The 19,109-nt window shown below is 37.4% G+C and overlaps 1 protein-coding gene across 1 annotated transcript in view; it reads left to right on the forward strand.

Annotated features, from left to right (window-relative positions):
* Positions 1-4,343: 4,343 nt before the first annotated feature.
* Positions 4,344-19,109, forward strand: part of LOC111866238 (integrin beta-PS) — a gene marked incomplete at its 3' end in the record, with an annotated part of 32,411 nt that continues 17,645 nt past the window's right edge. Inside the window, exons 1-4 of the mRNA XM_023855003.2 lie at positions 4,344-4,521; positions 12,196-12,367; positions 14,683-14,911; positions 15,567-15,666. Of these exons, the coding sequence (XP_023710771.1) occupies positions 4,390-4,521; positions 12,196-12,367; positions 14,683-14,911; positions 15,567-15,666 (633 nt within the window). The remainder of the gene's footprint in view (positions 4,522-12,195; positions 12,368-14,682; positions 14,912-15,566; positions 15,667-19,109) is intronic.

A 19,109-nucleotide genomic window follows, 5' to 3' on the forward strand; every position in this document is an offset into this window, starting at 1 on the left:
AACAAGGCAGTTTGTATAGTAATAGCAAGACTAGCAGTGGTGATAGCAGTAACAATAATAATAATAATGTTAATACGAGTAATAATAATAATAATAATAATAACAATAATAATAATAATTCCATTAGAAATTAAAGTTATCAATGGGAGGTGAGAAAAGCAAAATATATACATTTACAATAATTATGCCATTATGCGTCGAGAAAAATTACATACATGCATACATAAATATATACAAATATGCATATACGAGTATAACATACATACATGTTGCGTAAAATTAGTGTTTTAATATGATGGAAGGATTGTTATAAAATATGATTAAAGAGAATAATATAATAATAATTCAAGTCAATTCAATCCTTTATTATTTATGTGCCGAATCAACAGCCACAAGGCCAATTACAGACACAGCACAGTGTAGATACAAGTAATTACATTATGGACAAACACAACAACAACAACATAATAATAATAATAATAATAATAATAATCAACTGAAGGAGAAATATATTATGAAAATTTCTTGTATAAAGACAGAAAACAGGCTTGTATTACTTTTGCTGTGATTATTAGTAAATTATCTTAATTCATTGGTCGTTAGTGTATAGTAAAATTACAATTTATCCATTATTGAGTTTAAATTAAAATCTACTACGTTTCTCAAAAGTTCTAACACACAAGGGAATAAAGTCCAAACAGAAATTAAGCCTAAGCAAAATCTCGTGTTAAACTGGTGGTTGAGGGAAACGTATAGATCTTTCTGGTGGGTCGTGGTAGAGATTCACTCATGTATATACAGAATGTGCCAGGAGAGAAGTCAATATTGTGGGAGATCATAGTATCGGCCATTCTGAGCAAAGAATTCTATATGTGTATGTGTCCGAGATAGAGCTATTTCACTGTACCGTATACTGTACACTGTACAGACGAAAAGCACGCCATGTCCTCCTCCCACGAGTTGCAAAGTGCATTGACGTCGACGGTGAAATTTTCGAAAATGTATTATACTAGGTAAAATGTACTTTGTCACTTGAACAATAAATACCGGTATTAGAAACAGTATGTAATACCCCTTTCTTATCAACAATTTTGGAACTGTACAGTGAAATAACTCTATCTCGGATAAAGTTTGGAATAGGACACATGTACATACACACTTTTTTGCTTAGAATGGCCGGTAATATGACCTCCCAGAATATTGACCTTTCCTCCTGAGACACTATATACGCACGTATATAGGGCCATACTGGGCAGAAAAACAAAACTATGGTAAGGTTTCTTATACCGTATTCTATACTCGATGGGTAGATCCCTATCGTGCAAATTGCATTCCTACAACAATTTATGACTTCTTTCTGGATTGTATTTCCTATAATACGTCATGACAGAAAGAAGAGATAGCCTCTGGTTTAATTTGCTTCGAGATAAGGAGCTGGTACAGTGGTTTCCTCTCATTGGCCAATAGTATCAGTGAAGTTAAGCCTCCTTGAAGGCATGTCATATACAGACATGAGTCCCGCAAAAGTCAAATTTGGGCAGTGTATTAGTGCAACGATATGTGTGAGGTTCGAGCTGTTTTTTGATGCTGGCAGGTTTGAGGTTAACTCATCGTCATTGGATATTCGTTGCTTTCATATGAAGCTAAAATATAAGTAATCATTTATAAAGGAACTTAAAACTAGCTTGAATTTCCTTCCGAGTCGACTGAACATGTTTTTGAGAACAGGGACCAGGACATCCAAGTAAAATTGGTATTTCGGGAGCTGTTGTTTTAAGAAATAGTTCTGTAATATAGGCCATGCACACCAGTACCCCCTTCCCTCCAATGAAATTTGGCCAGCACATGAAACCTGGAAGAAGATCTAAATAAATTACGTTGCTCTAAAATTTACTGATTAACTCTTTCAGTTTCTCCAGACTTATTCTTAAATATCTGTCTCGTACGGATTAACAGGTCGACTGCCATTACGTCAATAGACACTTGCATTTGCTGCAATTATACCTATAAACATTTTAGTATTATTGCTTTAATAGTACTCAGATGTGATGTACACATATTTTGTAAGAAGTATAAGACGCATGAAGAAAGACTAATAAAAAACAATTAAAATGTTAATAATAATTTACTTTAAGACATTAAAATCCTGTCTAACACCCAGGCTCGTCACTGGATGATCCTCTTCGTGGTAAATTCCTTTGTTATTTCACACTATATGATGTTATTAAAAATATATTTTAAGTCTAGAACGCTGAATTCAGTACAGAATGGAGAAAATCACTTAACGGGAAATTTCGTTACACAGAATCACTCCTAGCATTATTAGAGTAACTAATTCCAAGCAGGAATATGGGCTCGTTATGTAACCAAGCCAACCAGCAGAAGCAGGCTAAGCTTTCCGCCTGCTTCTGCTGGTTTACTTCTTGGCTTGCTCATAAACTCTGAAGATGGAAGCAATATTTTCCTCCGAAACATCGTCCTATCTCCTGACGCTCCTGACTACACGACGTTACAATCTAGAAGACCATAGTCTTCTAGATTACGATAAGGTACTAGGCAAACAAAGTGGGTATTTACGTAATTTCCCAGGCTCAAATTAAGTGATAATATGACATTAATTTTAGACGAATAAGTTGTTGACTTGGACTGAAATGGTCCAAGGATGACTAGAAAACGCTGAAACTACTAAATGTGAAGACACATCTCGCCTTGCTAGATTAAATGTCATGTCCATTCTGCAAGTTATCCTGCCTTCCAGTCCGATAACTTGATCTGCCTGCCATCTGTTATTTGACGTTTGTATTTATCCTTCTTTTGGGTATATCGTTTGCATCAACAGCATCAACAGCCTGCACGATTGGGGGGGAATGGAGGAAATGTACATGTAAAAATTGATTAATGTGGTATATATTACAAACATATAGACAATACAGACTGGTTTTCCAGCATGAGAGGAAAGTGTTTACAGTAACAACTTTTCTATGTGCCGACATGGACACCGTCTTGATAACCATCTGCTATCAATATTGCCATGCCGACAAATTAAGGTGATGCCATGAAGACATGTGGGGGATTTCAGTTGTAGCTGCACTTTTCTTGACCTAGTAAAAGCATGTTTTTTTTCTTCATGAGGGTTTGCTTTATACTCGTATCCTATTGCATGTAAGTAGTCAGCAGTTCATTGTTTTCGCCAGCTGAAACATTGGAGTCGTGGGTTCGAATTCTACTCGAGGCATGAATGTTTGTCTACCTTTATTATGTGTTTGTGTTGTCCTGTGAGGGCAGTGGTCTTGTGACGGGCTGATCCCCTTTCCAAAGAATCCTATCGACTGTCTAAAAATTAAGAAACTGAAGTGAAACGAAGCTTTTGACGGATGCCCTATGCTCCAGAAAGAGCAACAGGAATATGAATGAATGAGTCAGCAGTTCATAGTTCCTCATTACGGCCTTATTATGAAGTCATTGCCTAGGTGTGAAATCCTTTTTGCTGTATCTCTGCTACTGTGCTCTGTATTTAGGAGGTACCTCGTAAGAATCTTGCTGGTGGTACTTGCTGCAGTGACTGAGGTCTTTTGTGTTTTCCTTAGCGCAGTGATTTCCAAACTTGCTTGGACCACAGATAACTTTGTGGATTTTCTTTGGTGGACCACCTACATATTTTAAGAATTTTTAAACAACTGACTGAATTTTAGTCAACGGTTACATCCCCTCGACTTTTAAAATAAAAAATAATGTAAACGTTTTGGCATCCAAGTCATGCGTTTATGGGTATGCAAATAAAAGACCTTGACCTTGAAGACGAAATATTTTGGAAAAATCCAGTTTGAAGAGCAGAAATGAGATGGAAGGATACCATTACAAGAGATGCATTGTGAGGATGGGAGAAAGGACTAGCTGTTGTGAGTCTAGTGGCAGGATTTGGTACATACTACCTGTGTTGAACTTTTAGGTCCTATTATCAACGTTCATTATCATTTTATGAGACACCTTGGTCCGTGGATTCTTCCTTTCTGTACGCTCATTATTGTTTGCTTCTTTTTTGTGCCGTTCTTTCTGCTTTTTCGCGTTCTCTTTTTCTTCTTTGGTGAAGCAGATAATTTTTTGTACATTTTGAATGGAACCCACATGCTGTAATTAACTAAACTCCTACCATTCTTCCTTCTTCCATTCTTTCACCATTTTCCATGCATTCTTTCTCTCTTCCCATATGTCTTCATTCCCAAACATCTTTCTTTCGTCTTCACCATTCCTTCCGTTCCATGTAAATCAGGACGTAAAACGATACTTGAAAGGCTCGCTTGAAAGCGGCACGATACTGCCACTAAATGCGATTATTTGTACGAAGTACAAAGGAAGTTCTGTGAGGCTGGATGCCAGTTGTCAGGAGACATGCAGATAATCCACTTGCTGTGCGTGTTCACTGCGCTGATCGCTCCTGCGGCACCGAAAGATAAGTGTTACATGCACGAACAATGCAAGAATTGTATCCGTACTGCAGGTTGCCAATGGTGTGCAGAACCGGTGAGTTTGTTTCATTGCTATATCAACTACATATATTAAGCAATAATAGAAATTGGCCATCTCTCTGAAACTGGCAGTAACGTACGAGTATTTCATCGAACTCTTCCGGCATTGGTTCAGTCGGTATTTAGTTTTGTGCTTTACAAAGGAGCGCTTATTGGGTTTTGCGCCTGCCGTTTTGAGCCGTGTTAACTAAGAATAAATTTGATTCTGGGAATTCATGTCAGAATCGCTGTCGGTATACACTTGGAAACCAGCCAGGACTGTCACCTTAATCAGAAGATACGAATTTAACTACAAAATTTATAAATTATCGTCGAATATAGATCTAACGAGAAGTACTTATAGCGACGTTTGTCACGCGGAGGTAAACATTTTCAGTTCTATACCGTTAATAAATATTATATACTATTGTTGATAGTAAGGTCTGATTAAATCTTCGGTCTATAGAAGTCTTTAATATCCGTGTAGTGTAGAAAACGTATTATGATGGCAAAATTAACATCAAATAATTAAAAACCTAGAGTTCAACAGACGTGACTGTATTAGGTGCAGAACATGGGAGTCGAATATGATAATCTGTGATTGAGGCTACTCCTGATTCACCTCAGTACGTACCGTAGGGGCAAGAGCACACCAAGGAAACTGGCAACCGCAACGCAACCGCAATTTCCGAGAATTGTTATCAGCCTCAGTTAAACACAAGGTATTGAATGGAGCAGCGCAAATTGAGGAAACTGCAATGCACTTTCCTCAATTTGCGCTGCTCCATTCAGCAACTTGTGTTTAACTCAGGCTTTTTTTTTACTGCTAAGTCCCTTGTACTGCGGCCGCTTCTGGCCTATTCTGGCCTATATATTATGATAGGTGAGGGTGATTGCGAAGCAATTTGGGGGATGACGATTGGCAGGGGAAACTGAAGTACTCGGGCTGATCACAATTCTCGGAAACTGCAGTTGCGTTGCTGTTGTCAGTTTCCTTGGTATGCCCTCTCCATAAATCTTCGAGAAGAGCTAACAGTGCAGGAATTCATAGTAACATTTTCTTTTGTTATGCTAATAAAAGGTCATATGCTCTACGAATTAGGGTACGTAATACCTTGTGTAGGCAACTGTACGGGATAAAAACATTTTGTGTGTTTTTTTTTCCACCGGCGTATGAAAGCGGACGTATGTTGAAAGTAGAATATAGTGAATTTCTTTTGGTGACGTAACGGTCCACGTCACTAACTGACGATGACGCACCATCGTTCCCGTAGTTTGGCATAACTTTGGGAATAGTTGGCTACAGAGCTACAGCAGTGTAGTTTGGATGTAGTGGGAATACATGAAGTCAAATTACAAGTGATTCATACAGAATTTTTATGGTGAGACCCTTAGAGAAAGTTCATTTGAAAAACCGGAAAGGGAATTTAAGGATAACATTAAGATGGATCTTAGGTAAGTAAGTTATGAGGACGGGTAGCGGATAGAACTGAATCAGGATCGTGTCCGTTGGTTGCTTTGGACCTTCAGAACCTGCCACCACAATGTTAGTTGTATTTGCAATGGGGTTAGAGAGCTGTGACTGTAGTCTCTATAGGTGTAGGGACCTGGATATTCCCCGTAACAATTCCGGGGAGAGACGCATTGATGATTCATTTAAATCATCAGAATTGCAGTAGAGTGCACTTAAAATCAAATCACAGCTAAATTAATCTCGTTATATCGTGCTTGACTTCTTAATCGAGACTCGCCATCACATGTCAATCGAAAGCAGACGTCACAAAATATTGTCTCTTTAGAACATCTTTGAAGGTATTTTATACATTGAGGAGGCAACTTTATTGAATAACAATTCTTCGTATTCAACAAAATCTCCGTTATGCTGCGTTTGATTCTAATTGCAAGCTAAAAATTAACTCTAATAATTTTCTAATGGCCGGTCACGGTAGCCGAGCTGTCTAAGGCATGTACTGTCTTCGCTCGCTTGGAAACCGGGATCGTGGGTTCGAATCTCACTCAGGGCATGGATGTTTAGTTTGTGTGTGTGTGCGTTTTTCTGTGTTTCTGTACAGGTAGAGGCCTTGCGACGAGCTGATCACCCGCCCAAGGAGTCCTACCGAATGTGTAAGATCTAGAAAAACCGAAGTGAACGGAGAGGTTCATGGAGGTAGGCTTAGGCCCACTGGGGCTGTAGTGCCAAGGAAAAGAATATTCCAATGATCATATAATGATCGACGTCACTATCTGCAGATGATACAGCTTAGGGATATTTTAGCCGCAGTTTAGAAAACGATCGATTTCTTGCAGTAATGGACTGTCAGACCTGCTCAGACTCTTCTGATATTTACCACAAAGAAGTACAAAATCTGCTGTAACAGGAACTTCGAAACCGTCTTGGAAAAACGCAAAATTATCAACAAGGATATCCGGTTTGAAGCCTAAGTAGTTACGTAATCACAGTCAACATCAGTGTATAAGCTCCATGCAGGAAAACCCCACACTTATATGTTGAAACATTTGATAGCTTCGAATATGTTACATAGATTATCTTTATGTAGTACATGTTTTCCATACGTAACAGTTCGCATAAAATTCTGCTTCTCAGGCGAGTGACCCGATAATACAACATTTCCTACAATGTTTGTTGGTGTCTTTTTCTTTTCATGTTGAGTGTGAAATGAAAGGCCCACGAGATCAATGATTACCTTCGGTTTGAGCCATTGCTGTTGGCCGCTTGAAATCCGGTATTCTCCTTTTCATTTTCTATCATAGCAGGTACTGGGCCAAATCCTGTTCAGAGGCTAATTGGGCTGTTACCTCCATTTCTTCCTATTTCGTCCTAGGTCCCGTCTTCCCATAGGATTATAATAGTATGTGTGCCGTGATAAACGTTCATGGTCATCCTTTCTACATGCGCCTTTCAGTTTCTTTGCTACTGTCTATTTTCTTTGACTATATATTGTTTCTAGACGTTCTCGTTTATCCTCACTTTTCTTTTGTCCCTCACTGTAGCCTCGAACCCAGAACCCTCACTTGAAATGCTTCCGTATGTTTCTTTAATTGATTTCTCAGCACATATATTTCGCTCTTATACGTAAGGACAGGTCACGAAAGCTCATTTTGCATCCGTAACTGTATTTCTGGTCTTTCCGAAAGTTTCGATTCACAATTCCATTTAATTATATTTCAGAATATTCTCTCGCAGATCCATGTTCTTTCATGTGTTGATATACTATATACCAGATATATTAAGGCATTAACTGTTTTATAATTTTCCATCGATATTAATTTAGTTCTTCTCACATATTTCCCCTTCACTTCCATAGCTTTGATTTTATTAGAAATGTTCACATATGTTGGTAATATTTTTCTCACATTTGTCACGTTTTGTTGCAAGTCGTCTGCAAATAACATTAAGTTTTAGCACAGTTTTCAATTCCTGTAGCATTTTGAGTGTATAAATGTGATACATCAGTGGGGGAGTTCATATCTTTTGTCTAATCCTTCATGGAGATTTTCCATGTCGCACTTGTGGTCCGACTTGATCATAATGCTGTGTTGTCGTACAGAGATTTAATAGCATTCAGCAGATTGGGAGGTTTTAGTGGTACATAATCTAGTCCTCTTCACTCTGTCTTATGATTTTTCTTAGTCGAAAGTTGTATGAATAATAGCATAACTTGAATAATATACATAGCTACAGATTTTTGTTTGCAACTATTTTGATCCATATAGGGAAGGTGCGAAACTGTTATATTTCTGACAATTGGCAAGGAGTGTCGGTTTGTAGGCATGCTGGCAGAAATTACACTTAAATCGTGTAACGAAATATGTGCTAGTCCCTATATATAGATGGAAGCATTTGAAGGAAAGTAGTTTACGTAAATTAGAACGGTTTATACGTCGTATTTGTGATTCTGGCGAGTTGTGGTGTCACTGGTGCACAAAGGAGGTTCAGGCTCTTCGGTACAGTACTGTGAGAAGTCAGGGCCTAAACAGTTTGTTTCTTGCGCTCCATAAAAACCGGCACTGATTGCCACGTTCTCCATAAGCATGGTGTCAAGAGTGTGGAAGTTGACGGAACACCGAGAGGTTTGGTTTGGTAACGCTCGAAACTGTACTCAAGAGTTCGGGTCGAATGTCGGAAGAGACACCGGCTGAACTGACTAAGGGTTTTCTTTAATCTCTCTAAGAAAATGCCGAGATAGTACTTCAACTAGGCCACGGCTACTTCCTTCCAAAACTTTTCCACTTCAACAGGCATCACACCTTACCATTCGATGCTACAATCTACACGTAGATACAAAAATTCGAAATCAGTGGCTTTAGTCCGCAAGCGAACTATACCGACCGAGCGACCGCCGCTTGTCGGTGAAGTTAGTGCCACCTTTAGCGGATAGAGGGTGTTGTGTGGTCAGCGCAATAAATCCCCACTGCCATTAATTTCGGTTTTCTAGACCGAAACCGCAAATTTTCCATTCAAGTAGCTCCTCAATTATCCTCACAAGGCTCAGTGGACCAGACCAACTACTTCTCAGAATATCTCGTAACGCCGGGAATCTAACCCGGGACCTCTGGATCTGTAGCCATGAAGTCTGACTACTAGACCACAGATAGAATGTCGTAAGATAGCTCCCTCCCCAAAATAAAAAAAAATTGATAGAAATAAATAGCCCAACTTTATCTCCCGTGGAATTTTTGTTGTTTTCAGCTGTTTGTACTGCTGAATGGCAATCTCAAGGTTCTGATATACTACTACTGAATGCATTTCAGATTCTAACTTACCCTTGTGGTTGCAGAACCTTAAAGTTCAGCACTGTTAATATCAGACCCTGGCACTGGGTATGATTCTGAGTCAGTACCATCCACATTTCACCCGCGCAACCTATTTCCAAAATATTTTTCTTGATGTCCTCTGTCTTCTTCTCGGCCTTCCAAGTGGTCACTTTAAAACCCAACGTGACTTCCACGATTTCATTCCCGTTAAATTGTTAAGTTATTTCTACGAAGTTCTTCCTTAGATCCTGAGCTAGGTCGATCAGTCTCCTGTCCTCGCCATCTGTTTTCCCTCAAAATTTTCATGTTATATGTTTCATATTTTCATGTTATTCTCCGTCTTGTAAGTGATCGTTTTTCAGAGGGCTTCCTCCTTAACGCTTTATGCATTCGTCTCCATCCAAGCAAAATTCCCATTCCATCGTAGCCCACTTAATTTTACTACCCAAACAGCACAATTTTATGTATAAATAACAAAGTTTCTCATTATGTTACATCTCCTATTCCCAAATTAATTCCCCTCTTAAGACAACAAATTTTCATCATGTCACTATTTTCAAATACTCGTAATTTAAACTGACCCTTCTGAGTATCCATATAAAATTACTGGTAAATTATGCTTGTATATATCCAGAAACTGGTGAATTCAAATGTGCAAGTACAGGAATTGTGAAAATTCGATGCCGGATGTGGTAACGTCCTTCCGTTTGAGAAGGAAATGCAAGTACCGACCAATGTTACTTTCGCATCCTGGAATAAACATAGATATATATGTCTCCATTAATTTCACAGTAAAATCTTAATGATTAGAACTGTCCGTAGCGGGATTTAACAAGACGTATCAGCTAATTGATTGACTTAAGCAATCGAGGGAGGTATAGAACGGAACGATGATTGATCATACAATTAAAGCATGAAGTTGACTTAAAATATGTTTTGTTTTATTATTTTCTCCCCGTATCAGCTTCAATTTTGAGTTTGTATTTCATACGGCATGGTCAACTCAGCCTCTAACAGAAATGAGTATCAGGAAACTTGCTGGGCTTCCACGGCCTGTTGCAGGGATAGCTTTATCTTTATTCCATTACATATTAACCACGTCTAAAACTTTCCTAACAAACAGTAGTTAAAGACGTCTGAATTTTATGTCACGGTTAGTCGTTTTTAGGAATAAATAAAATTATGTTTGCGCTTCATGTAAATAACGAGTTACATGGACAGACACTGACAAAAATGAAATCGTCGCAAAAACTTTCAGTTTGTGTTCCGCATACCTGATTTAACCAAATATGCCAGAGTTGTTTCGAAGATGAAACACGCAAATGAATGTCCGAACAAGCGCGATTTCACCATTGTAATAAACTTTACCATGAAAATCATATTCACACGAAAATGTTGTGATTATTAAAGTTGCCATTTTTGTTAGTGTTGCAACGGAGACTTTTTTTTCTTTTTGTGAAAAAAGTGCAATTACATTAGCCACCAGGGATAAAGTGGAGGACCTGATTCAATTTTAAGTACAGACAGGGATTTTTCTCTTCGCCACAGTCTATAACAAATCTAGGGCTTAACCAGTATTTCCTTGGAGTAAAGCGGCCGAAGCGCGAAACCTCCTCACTTCCATCAAAAGCCGAGATTAAAAATAATCATACATTTTCATAATTTGGCGCTTAAGAACAAGAGATAACTTTACCATTTCTTTTGCTATTAGACCACGTTATTTCTTTCTGTCAGAAAGAAAGCACTGGGTGGCCATACGAGTAATGTTAAGGTAAGCTAAAGTTGCACCTGTGCTTAACTAATTAAGCACTACGCCATGAAGGCGTATGGGGGAGCGGATGTACAGATCCATATTTTCTTAACCTCGGCGTTAGTTGGAGGTGAGTGGTCAGCTTCACGCACCGACCGCTTTACCCCTGGGAAAGGGCCCCCGTTACCCATTGGTTATGAGTTTGGATGGACCCCAGAGCCGGTTTGGCGATGTGGAGAAGAGAAAATTCTTGTCCCTACTGCGACTCGAACTCCGACCCCTTTGTCGTCTAGCCCCGTAGCCAGTCGTTAAACCGACTGCGCTATCCCGGCTGTGGCCGTAATATTAAATCTCAAAATCTGTTTAAAGACAAAATTGTAGAAATACTTCTGACATCCTTTTCATTCACGAGACTAAGCATTCAATTTCACGCAGATAAATAATACTGTGATAAAGGGTTTGGACTGATAATTGGATTTACTTAACACTTTTACCTAGCAACTACACAAAACTATAAATCTCATTAACTTACACATTTTATAACTAACTACAATGATAGCGCATAGAAAGTCTTCTGTTTGTTGACTACAGGATTTGAGTTTCTGGCAGCAGTGGTTATGAAGATTTCTGTCTCCTGGAATATAACTTCTTGTAGTCTTGAAAATCAACTGACATTTAGGAAAAATATGTCACCATCACCAGGGTTAAAGAGTAAACCAATCAAGAGATCAGCAAACAAGCTTGCTGTCTTCTTCATATTGATGTCTTGCTTGGTTTACTCTTTGACATGGAACATGCATTTGACATGTTCCTCCAGAACGTCAGTTGACTTTCAGCAGATTACAGGGTGGTATATCCCAGAAGATAGAATTCTTTTTCATTCGTGGTTCTCCTGACTGACTCAGTCCGACATGTAGGAAATTAATTTTTGCTTCAGAGCTAAACAGCTGAATTTTTAAATAAAAAAAAACATAAATGTATATTAGACATTTCATTTTGTCATACACCAAGGTACTCTGCAGAACTCGGTCCAACATCCAGAAAATCACTATCATGTCCATTGTCAGACCGCAGTCCAACAGTTTTTAGATTTGAAGAGTAAGTGATCCATTAAATTGTTATATACATATCTATAAAATGCGTAATTCTGGATTTCTATTGCAGATTTTCAACACAGAGACTATGAATCGCTGCTTTGAATCTGGTACAGTCCGGTGTGGAAGAAATTACATCTATCCCAAACCAAACAATGACAAATACAGAACACTGCAAGATAACAATTTTAGCACTGATGTGCTGTTCCGTCCACAGCGAGTTCAGCTGAAACTACATGTTGGTAAGTGCATATGACATTTGGGAGGCAGTTACAGTCACTGGTCTTCACATTGTTACAGCAGTAATGGAGGGAATATACATACATGCTTTCTGTATCCAAATACTTCATATTTCTCATCCCATTTAGCCTTTTCCTCAAATAATAATTGATTCTTAACAAATAGGAGATCTTACCAAAAGCTTTTGTGTGTTCACAATTAAAATTTCCAAAGATGTACCTGTCTATCAGTCCATTCTTTCTGTTCGCCCATATGCAATAACTTGAAAACTGCTGAATTGATTTTCATTACAAATTTAATATTCTATTCCAAATATACATTTCCTGTAAGTCTTAACAGTTTGTGACATAATCAGACATAACATTATGGACCCACTACAATCATTGTGCTCTGCATAAATTTTCCATCCTGTTGGGAATGAAATTAAAGGCTAGAACAAACTGACTTAATTTCATGGAGCTGGTAGTTGCTAGGATGCTCAAGAAATTGTTTGATACCTAAAGGTTTATTGCCATGTTCACAGAAGCTTCCATTGGACCCTATCTTCAGCCAGATGAATTCAGTCCACACCCTACAACCAACATCCTTAAGTTCCATTTCAACATTATCCTCCCATCTATGCCTAATCTTTCTTTCAGGCTCTCCTACCAAAATTCTGTATGCCTCCCTATTCTCTCCCATGCATGCTACATGACCTTCCAATCTCATCCTCCTCATTTTGATCATTCTAATAATATTGGCAAAAATACAAATTATGGAACACCTCATTATTCTGTTTTATCTATGTTCTAAATACTCTTCTCAATATCCTGTTCTCAAACACCCTCAGTCTGTGTTCTTCCCTTACTCTGAAAGAATTTTACGCCCATACAAAACAACAGATAAAATTCAATGAAGCGTTCTTCAGTTATCAGTTATGTCAGTATGGAGTTGGTGTCCAACATGTCAGGGAATATGTCTGACTGCAATGTGAGGGGTTTATATGATGAGTATTGTGTTCACCCACTATATTTATACATAAACTGTTGTCCATTGCAGCCTGGCATCGTGAGTGGAGTCAGAGGGTCAGGGATGTCTGGTCCCAGTGGTGACCATGAGGGAGAAATTTGAACTAAATTATGGGTTTGTTTATTCTAATTATTATGTTTTAAGACAGCACAGAGGAAGAGAGAAGATTCTGAACTGAACAATAGCAAGAATTTCCATATTTAATCTGCATTTAATTTCTACATATATGCAATTTTAATTTGGGGGCACATGGTAGTGTAGTTTGTTGAGGCACTATGCTATAAGCTGGAAGGTCACAGGTTTGAGTCATGATGAGGTGGATTTTTTCAATTTACCTAATACTTCCAGCTGCACTATGGCCCTGGGTTCAACTCAGCCTCTAACAGAAATGAGGACCAGAAATCTTTCATGGGGGGGGGGGTAAAGGGCAGCTGGCACATAAGGCTTACAACCTTACCACCATCTATGAGCCGATTGTCAAAGGAAAATGTGGGAGCCTCGACATCTCAGAACCACATGGGTCTTCTCGTCCTGTTACTAGAGTAGCTTTACCTTTTTTTATGCAATTTTAATTTGCTAGGATTATTCACATTTATTTGAACTTTGCCGAATTTTCAAAGGATATATTAGCTATAACTATGTTTTGATTTTATTCTGCATTCTATTGACTTTCATTGTTGCAAAGTATTGTGGGCAAGAAATGTATTAGACAAATTTTTTACATATATGGATTTTACTATAGGTTTCATTTAAATGAATTCCTGTCATCAGAGATTTCTTAAAAAAGTGAGCAACTTAATCCCAGTGTGCTGTGTTAATGGGTGACCAGACCATGAATCATATTTGGCCATATTTAGGGGGTGAAAGTCAGTCAAAATTTTTCAATGGATGAGAATTTGATTGCCAGATATATTTTTTCTCACAGATTTCCTTGACCCTCTTTCCTGGTTGTATGAAGAACATGAGGTACAAATGTTATTTTACGTCAGACATTTCACAACACGATATTAGAATGAAACACGTCTGAAAAAAAAACAGAATTTCTTTCAGGACAGATAATATCTGAGCTTCATCTTACGTAGAGGAATTTAGTGAACAAGAATTGGTGACTATGCTGCTTCATTAATATCCCTATCACAGGTGTAATTTAACAGTGATAAAGTCAACCCTGGGACTCTGAAATCAGATATAATTAATCACTGAATTAAGTAAAATGTAAATTAAATTCAGCAGTTCAATATTGTTAATTTTTAGTACCCGTCCTCCAAATAATTATGCTCTTCACAATAGAAGTATTTGTATTTTATAGGAGAGGAATATTCATTAAAATTAAAATACAAACACACTCGTGATTATCCAGTGGACTTGTACTACCTAATGGATCTGTCTGCATCCATGGAAGATGACAAAGACAGCCTTTCTAAACTTGGCAGTAAGTTGGCAGCAGAAATGCAAGCACTAACAAGGGACTTTCGACTTGGCTTTGGCAGCTTTGTTGATAAAGTTGAAATGCCATATGTCAGCACAGTGCCAGAAAAGTGAGTATTTAATAATAGAAGTATGTTAACCATTATAGAGGAACATGCATCCAGTGGTTCTTGACTTCTTGCTGTGGGCTCTCTTGTGAAGGCATGCAATTTTGTGACTGTTTTCTTAATAGAAGCTGACAATTTTAAAAGATCTGTTATTAAGCAAAATTTCAGGTTTTGATATTAAATGGTGCTAGTGTTTCTCTGACTAATATAAAGTTAATGTGACTGTCACATTTGCATTATCTGCAAGACAGCTGGAAAGTACAAAAGTCAGGTTAGTTGTTTCTTGTGGCATGATGTTTATACTAGTTTCATGAAAATATGTTCATTGGTTCAAACATTATTGGGGAGAGGTATGGTTGTATATGGGCACTCACACATGGAAGAGACAATATCTCTCTCTTCTTATAAAACAAGAAGTGTAATCCAATAAAAATACAAAGAGTGGTACATCTGAAAATACAAATATATGTATATTCAAGTGATAATTTTTGTGTACTTTTTATTAGTTTGACCTTTTGAACTTATAACTCCTCATATTCAAACTGTTCTGTCTTTGTTTATGGGGGTTTGTGACAGTATTCTGAAACATAACGAACATATAACATATATTGCAGTGTTTTGACTAGCATAACAAATATATTACTCATATTTTTACTAGACTGCAGGTGCCCTGTACTCTGAAAAGTAAACAACCATGTGCTCCACCCTATGGGTTCAAAAACCATCTGAAGCTTGATACAAACACCAGCCTGTTTTCGGTAAGACAATTTCAATCAATGCAGCACAGTTTAATGCATATCTTTTTGTTTCAAGCCCTACTGCATGATTTTTACTTCCTGTGAGACTGTTTCAAGACACAAGAAACTGGATAGATTAAAAGATACTGAAATTGCTGTGCATTTTGCACCACTGAAGACATTTCAGTGAAATTAGTTGAGTGGCCAGAGCTATTCTGCTATTCTCCTCTTGCAAAGGTTATTGAGGATACAGGGAAGCTTGGTAAAGGCCTTACCAATCAAGATCATATTATTATAGTAGGAGGGCCAGGGAATAGCCTGGATAGAAACTATCCAATGTTTTTATTGTCTTTAAGATTAATTCTTTTATGACTAATGTAAACCTTATCTACTATTAATTGTTTTTTGACAGCTGCTTGATTGATAAGCAAGATGTGATTAAGCTACTTGATGATTTCTATATCTAACTGGTTGTTTTTCGATCTTGTAAAGATCTTATGGAATGTGAATAAATGAATATCATTATTCAATTGAAAATGATCACGACTACATTGCAGAGAGGACATCAAACACCAATGTGGGATTTGTCAGCCTCTTTGAGAGGCATGACAAGCTGTGGATGAATGGGAAGGTTAAGAGCATGAATCTAAGGCTTGATCAGGCCTTGATGGAGCATGACATGTCTCACACTGGTGTCTCCTTTTTTAGATTAAATTCAAAAACACCAAGATGCTTATCATATATTAACCTTTAAACACCGGGCTTTTGAAATAGTGGTAAGCTTGAGCTGGCCAGAGTTTATTTAAATGCCCGCTGCTGGTGCGCGTTTAAATGCATGTTGCTACTCTGTGTTTAAATGTCTGTTCCTGTTAGGACGCTTACACAATTTTAAGCATTGTGTTTAAAAATGGTGTGTGTAACACAATTTTTATGATAAATGGATGGAATTAACTTTGTTTGTATCAGCAAAGAACATAGTGTCGCATATTACAATGGAAGATTTGAAAAATTTTATACAAAATGTTATACTCTATTTTCAGTTTTTTCTTTTAATTTTATTTAAATGCCCGCTGCTGGTGCGCGTTTAAATGCATGTTGCTACTCTGTGTTTAAATGTCTGTTCCTGTTAGGGCGCTTACACAATTTTAAGCATTGTGTTTAAAAATGGTGTAACACAATTTTATGATAAATGGATGGAATTAACTTTGTTTGTATCAGCAAAGAACATATTGTCGTATATTACAACGGAAGATTTGAAAAATTTTATACAAAATGTTATACTCTATTTTCAGTTTTTTCTTTTAATTTTGATGCATACTGCAAAATTGGTTTCCAAGTCACAGAGTTATTCTGCATTATAAATTCGTTTGTTTGTAACACTTGACAAATTTTAGCAGTGCCTGGTGCCATAAAACAGATGGAAGCAATAAAATCATTTGGTTCTCTGCTGAAATCCTTACATTTTTGTTATACTCTTCAGATTTTCGAATCTTTTGACTAAATGACAGAAGAATGAAAGCATGGCTATTCAAGAAATAGCTAGAGAGGTCCCTTCTTCAGTGCTAAGACCTTCCATTATAGCTGCGAAAGATTATTGCCCTTTCTATGGGCGTGAATAGACAGCTGCATCGTGGCTGAGATACAGAGTGCGATCTGTTTTCTGTGTGTTCGTAGTGAAATCGAATACTGTAGTTTCACTTCAGCCTATATATACATGAAGCAGATAACAACAAAAATATACATCGAATTTTACTGTATATTTTTAACACATTAATCTGCAGAATCTGCAATAAAAGTACTGGCTCGTGGATGAGTTTGGGCATAACTCATATGTATACTCTTTTTGTTGTTGTTCACTTAAGTATCATTTTAATGCCTCGATTAGGGTTTTACTCAAGTCAGTCTGGTAATTACTACATTGAAAAATAAATATTAGGACTGTGCATGCGCTTCTACTAGCGGCGTGTGCACATGCTTCCGCTAGCAGAGTTTAAATGCCCGACTGGCCAAAATGGCGTACTTTGGCCACGATGACCTTACTCATCACTGGCCCGAACGGGGAACTTCGGATGTTAAAGGTTAAATGTAGTCCAGCAGTCTTGGATATTCACAGACAAAATGCAGAAATATTAAGTGCAATAAATATCTTTCACCAAAATATCAGAGGCTTGAGAAGCAAAAGTGAGAATTACTACACTCTTTTGAAATAGACAACATAAACCCTCACATATTGTGTTTGAGTGAACATCACATGGTTGAACAGGAACTGCTGCTCCTCTCAATGAATGGTACCTGTTAGGCTCAAGTTTTTGTGGAAAGAGCCTACAGAGGGGAGGAATGTGTATTTTTGTTAAGACAGATCTACATTTCAGTAAAATTGATATTTCTCATCACTGTAAGGAGCAAGACTTTGAAATCTGTGCAATACAGCTAGTAACTAGAACATCTCACCTAATTATATTAAGCCTGTACAGAGCCCCTTCATGAGAGGTTAATGAATTTCTAAAGAGACTAGATGCAACTTTAAAATATCTGTACAATCCAAAGTCTGAGTTTATAATATGTGGAGACATAAACATAAACTATTTAAATGAAAGTAGTCAGAAAAAACAAGTGAACTCTTTAATAACGACATACAATCTGTCTCACACACAGTGAATTTCGCAACAAGAGTTCAAAATTCCTCAAGCACGGCCATTGATAATATCTTTATAGATAATGCAAGGTTAAGCTCTTCTTGTATATCTCCTATAGTCAACGGCCTCTCTGACCATGATGCTCAATTTCTTACAGTAAATAATATTATTGCGGAAATAAATTCAACACCCTTGAAATAGAGAACCAGAAAAATAAATAGTGAAACCACTGCTCAATTTCAACAACTAATAGAAAATGAAACGTGGGAACCTGTTTTCAAAAATAAGGATACAAATTATAAGTTTAACTCTTTTTTATATATTTTTCTAAATATCTTTGAAGCCAGTTTTCCTANTACCTGTTAGGCTCAAGTTTTTGTGGAAAGAGCCTACAGAGGGGAGGAATGTGTATTTTTGTTAAGACAGATCTACATTTCAGTAAAATTGATATTTCTCATCACTGTAAGGAGCAAGACTTTGAAATCTGTGCAATACAGCTAGTAACTAAAACATCTCACCTAATTATATTAAGCCTGTACAGAGCCCCTTCATGAGAGGTTAATGAATTTCTAAGGAGACTAGATGCAACTTTAAAATATCTGTACAATCCAAAGTCTGAGTTTATAATATGTGGAGACATAAACATAAACTATTTAAATGAAAGTAGTCAGAAAAAACAAGTGAACTCTTTAATAACGACATACAATCTGTCTCACACACAGTGAATTTCGCAACAAGAGTTCAAAATTCCTCAAGCACGGCCATTGATAATATCTTTATAGATAATGCAAGGTTAAGCTCTTCTTGTATATCTCCTATAGTCAACGG

Source organism: Cryptotermes secundus, unplaced genomic scaffold (genome assembly GCF_002891405.2).
Source record: "Cryptotermes secundus unplaced genomic scaffold, Csec_1.0 scaffold872, whole genome shotgun sequence".
In the NCBI taxonomy this organism is placed as follows: domain Eukaryota; kingdom Metazoa; phylum Arthropoda; class Insecta; order Blattodea; family Kalotermitidae; genus Cryptotermes; species Cryptotermes secundus.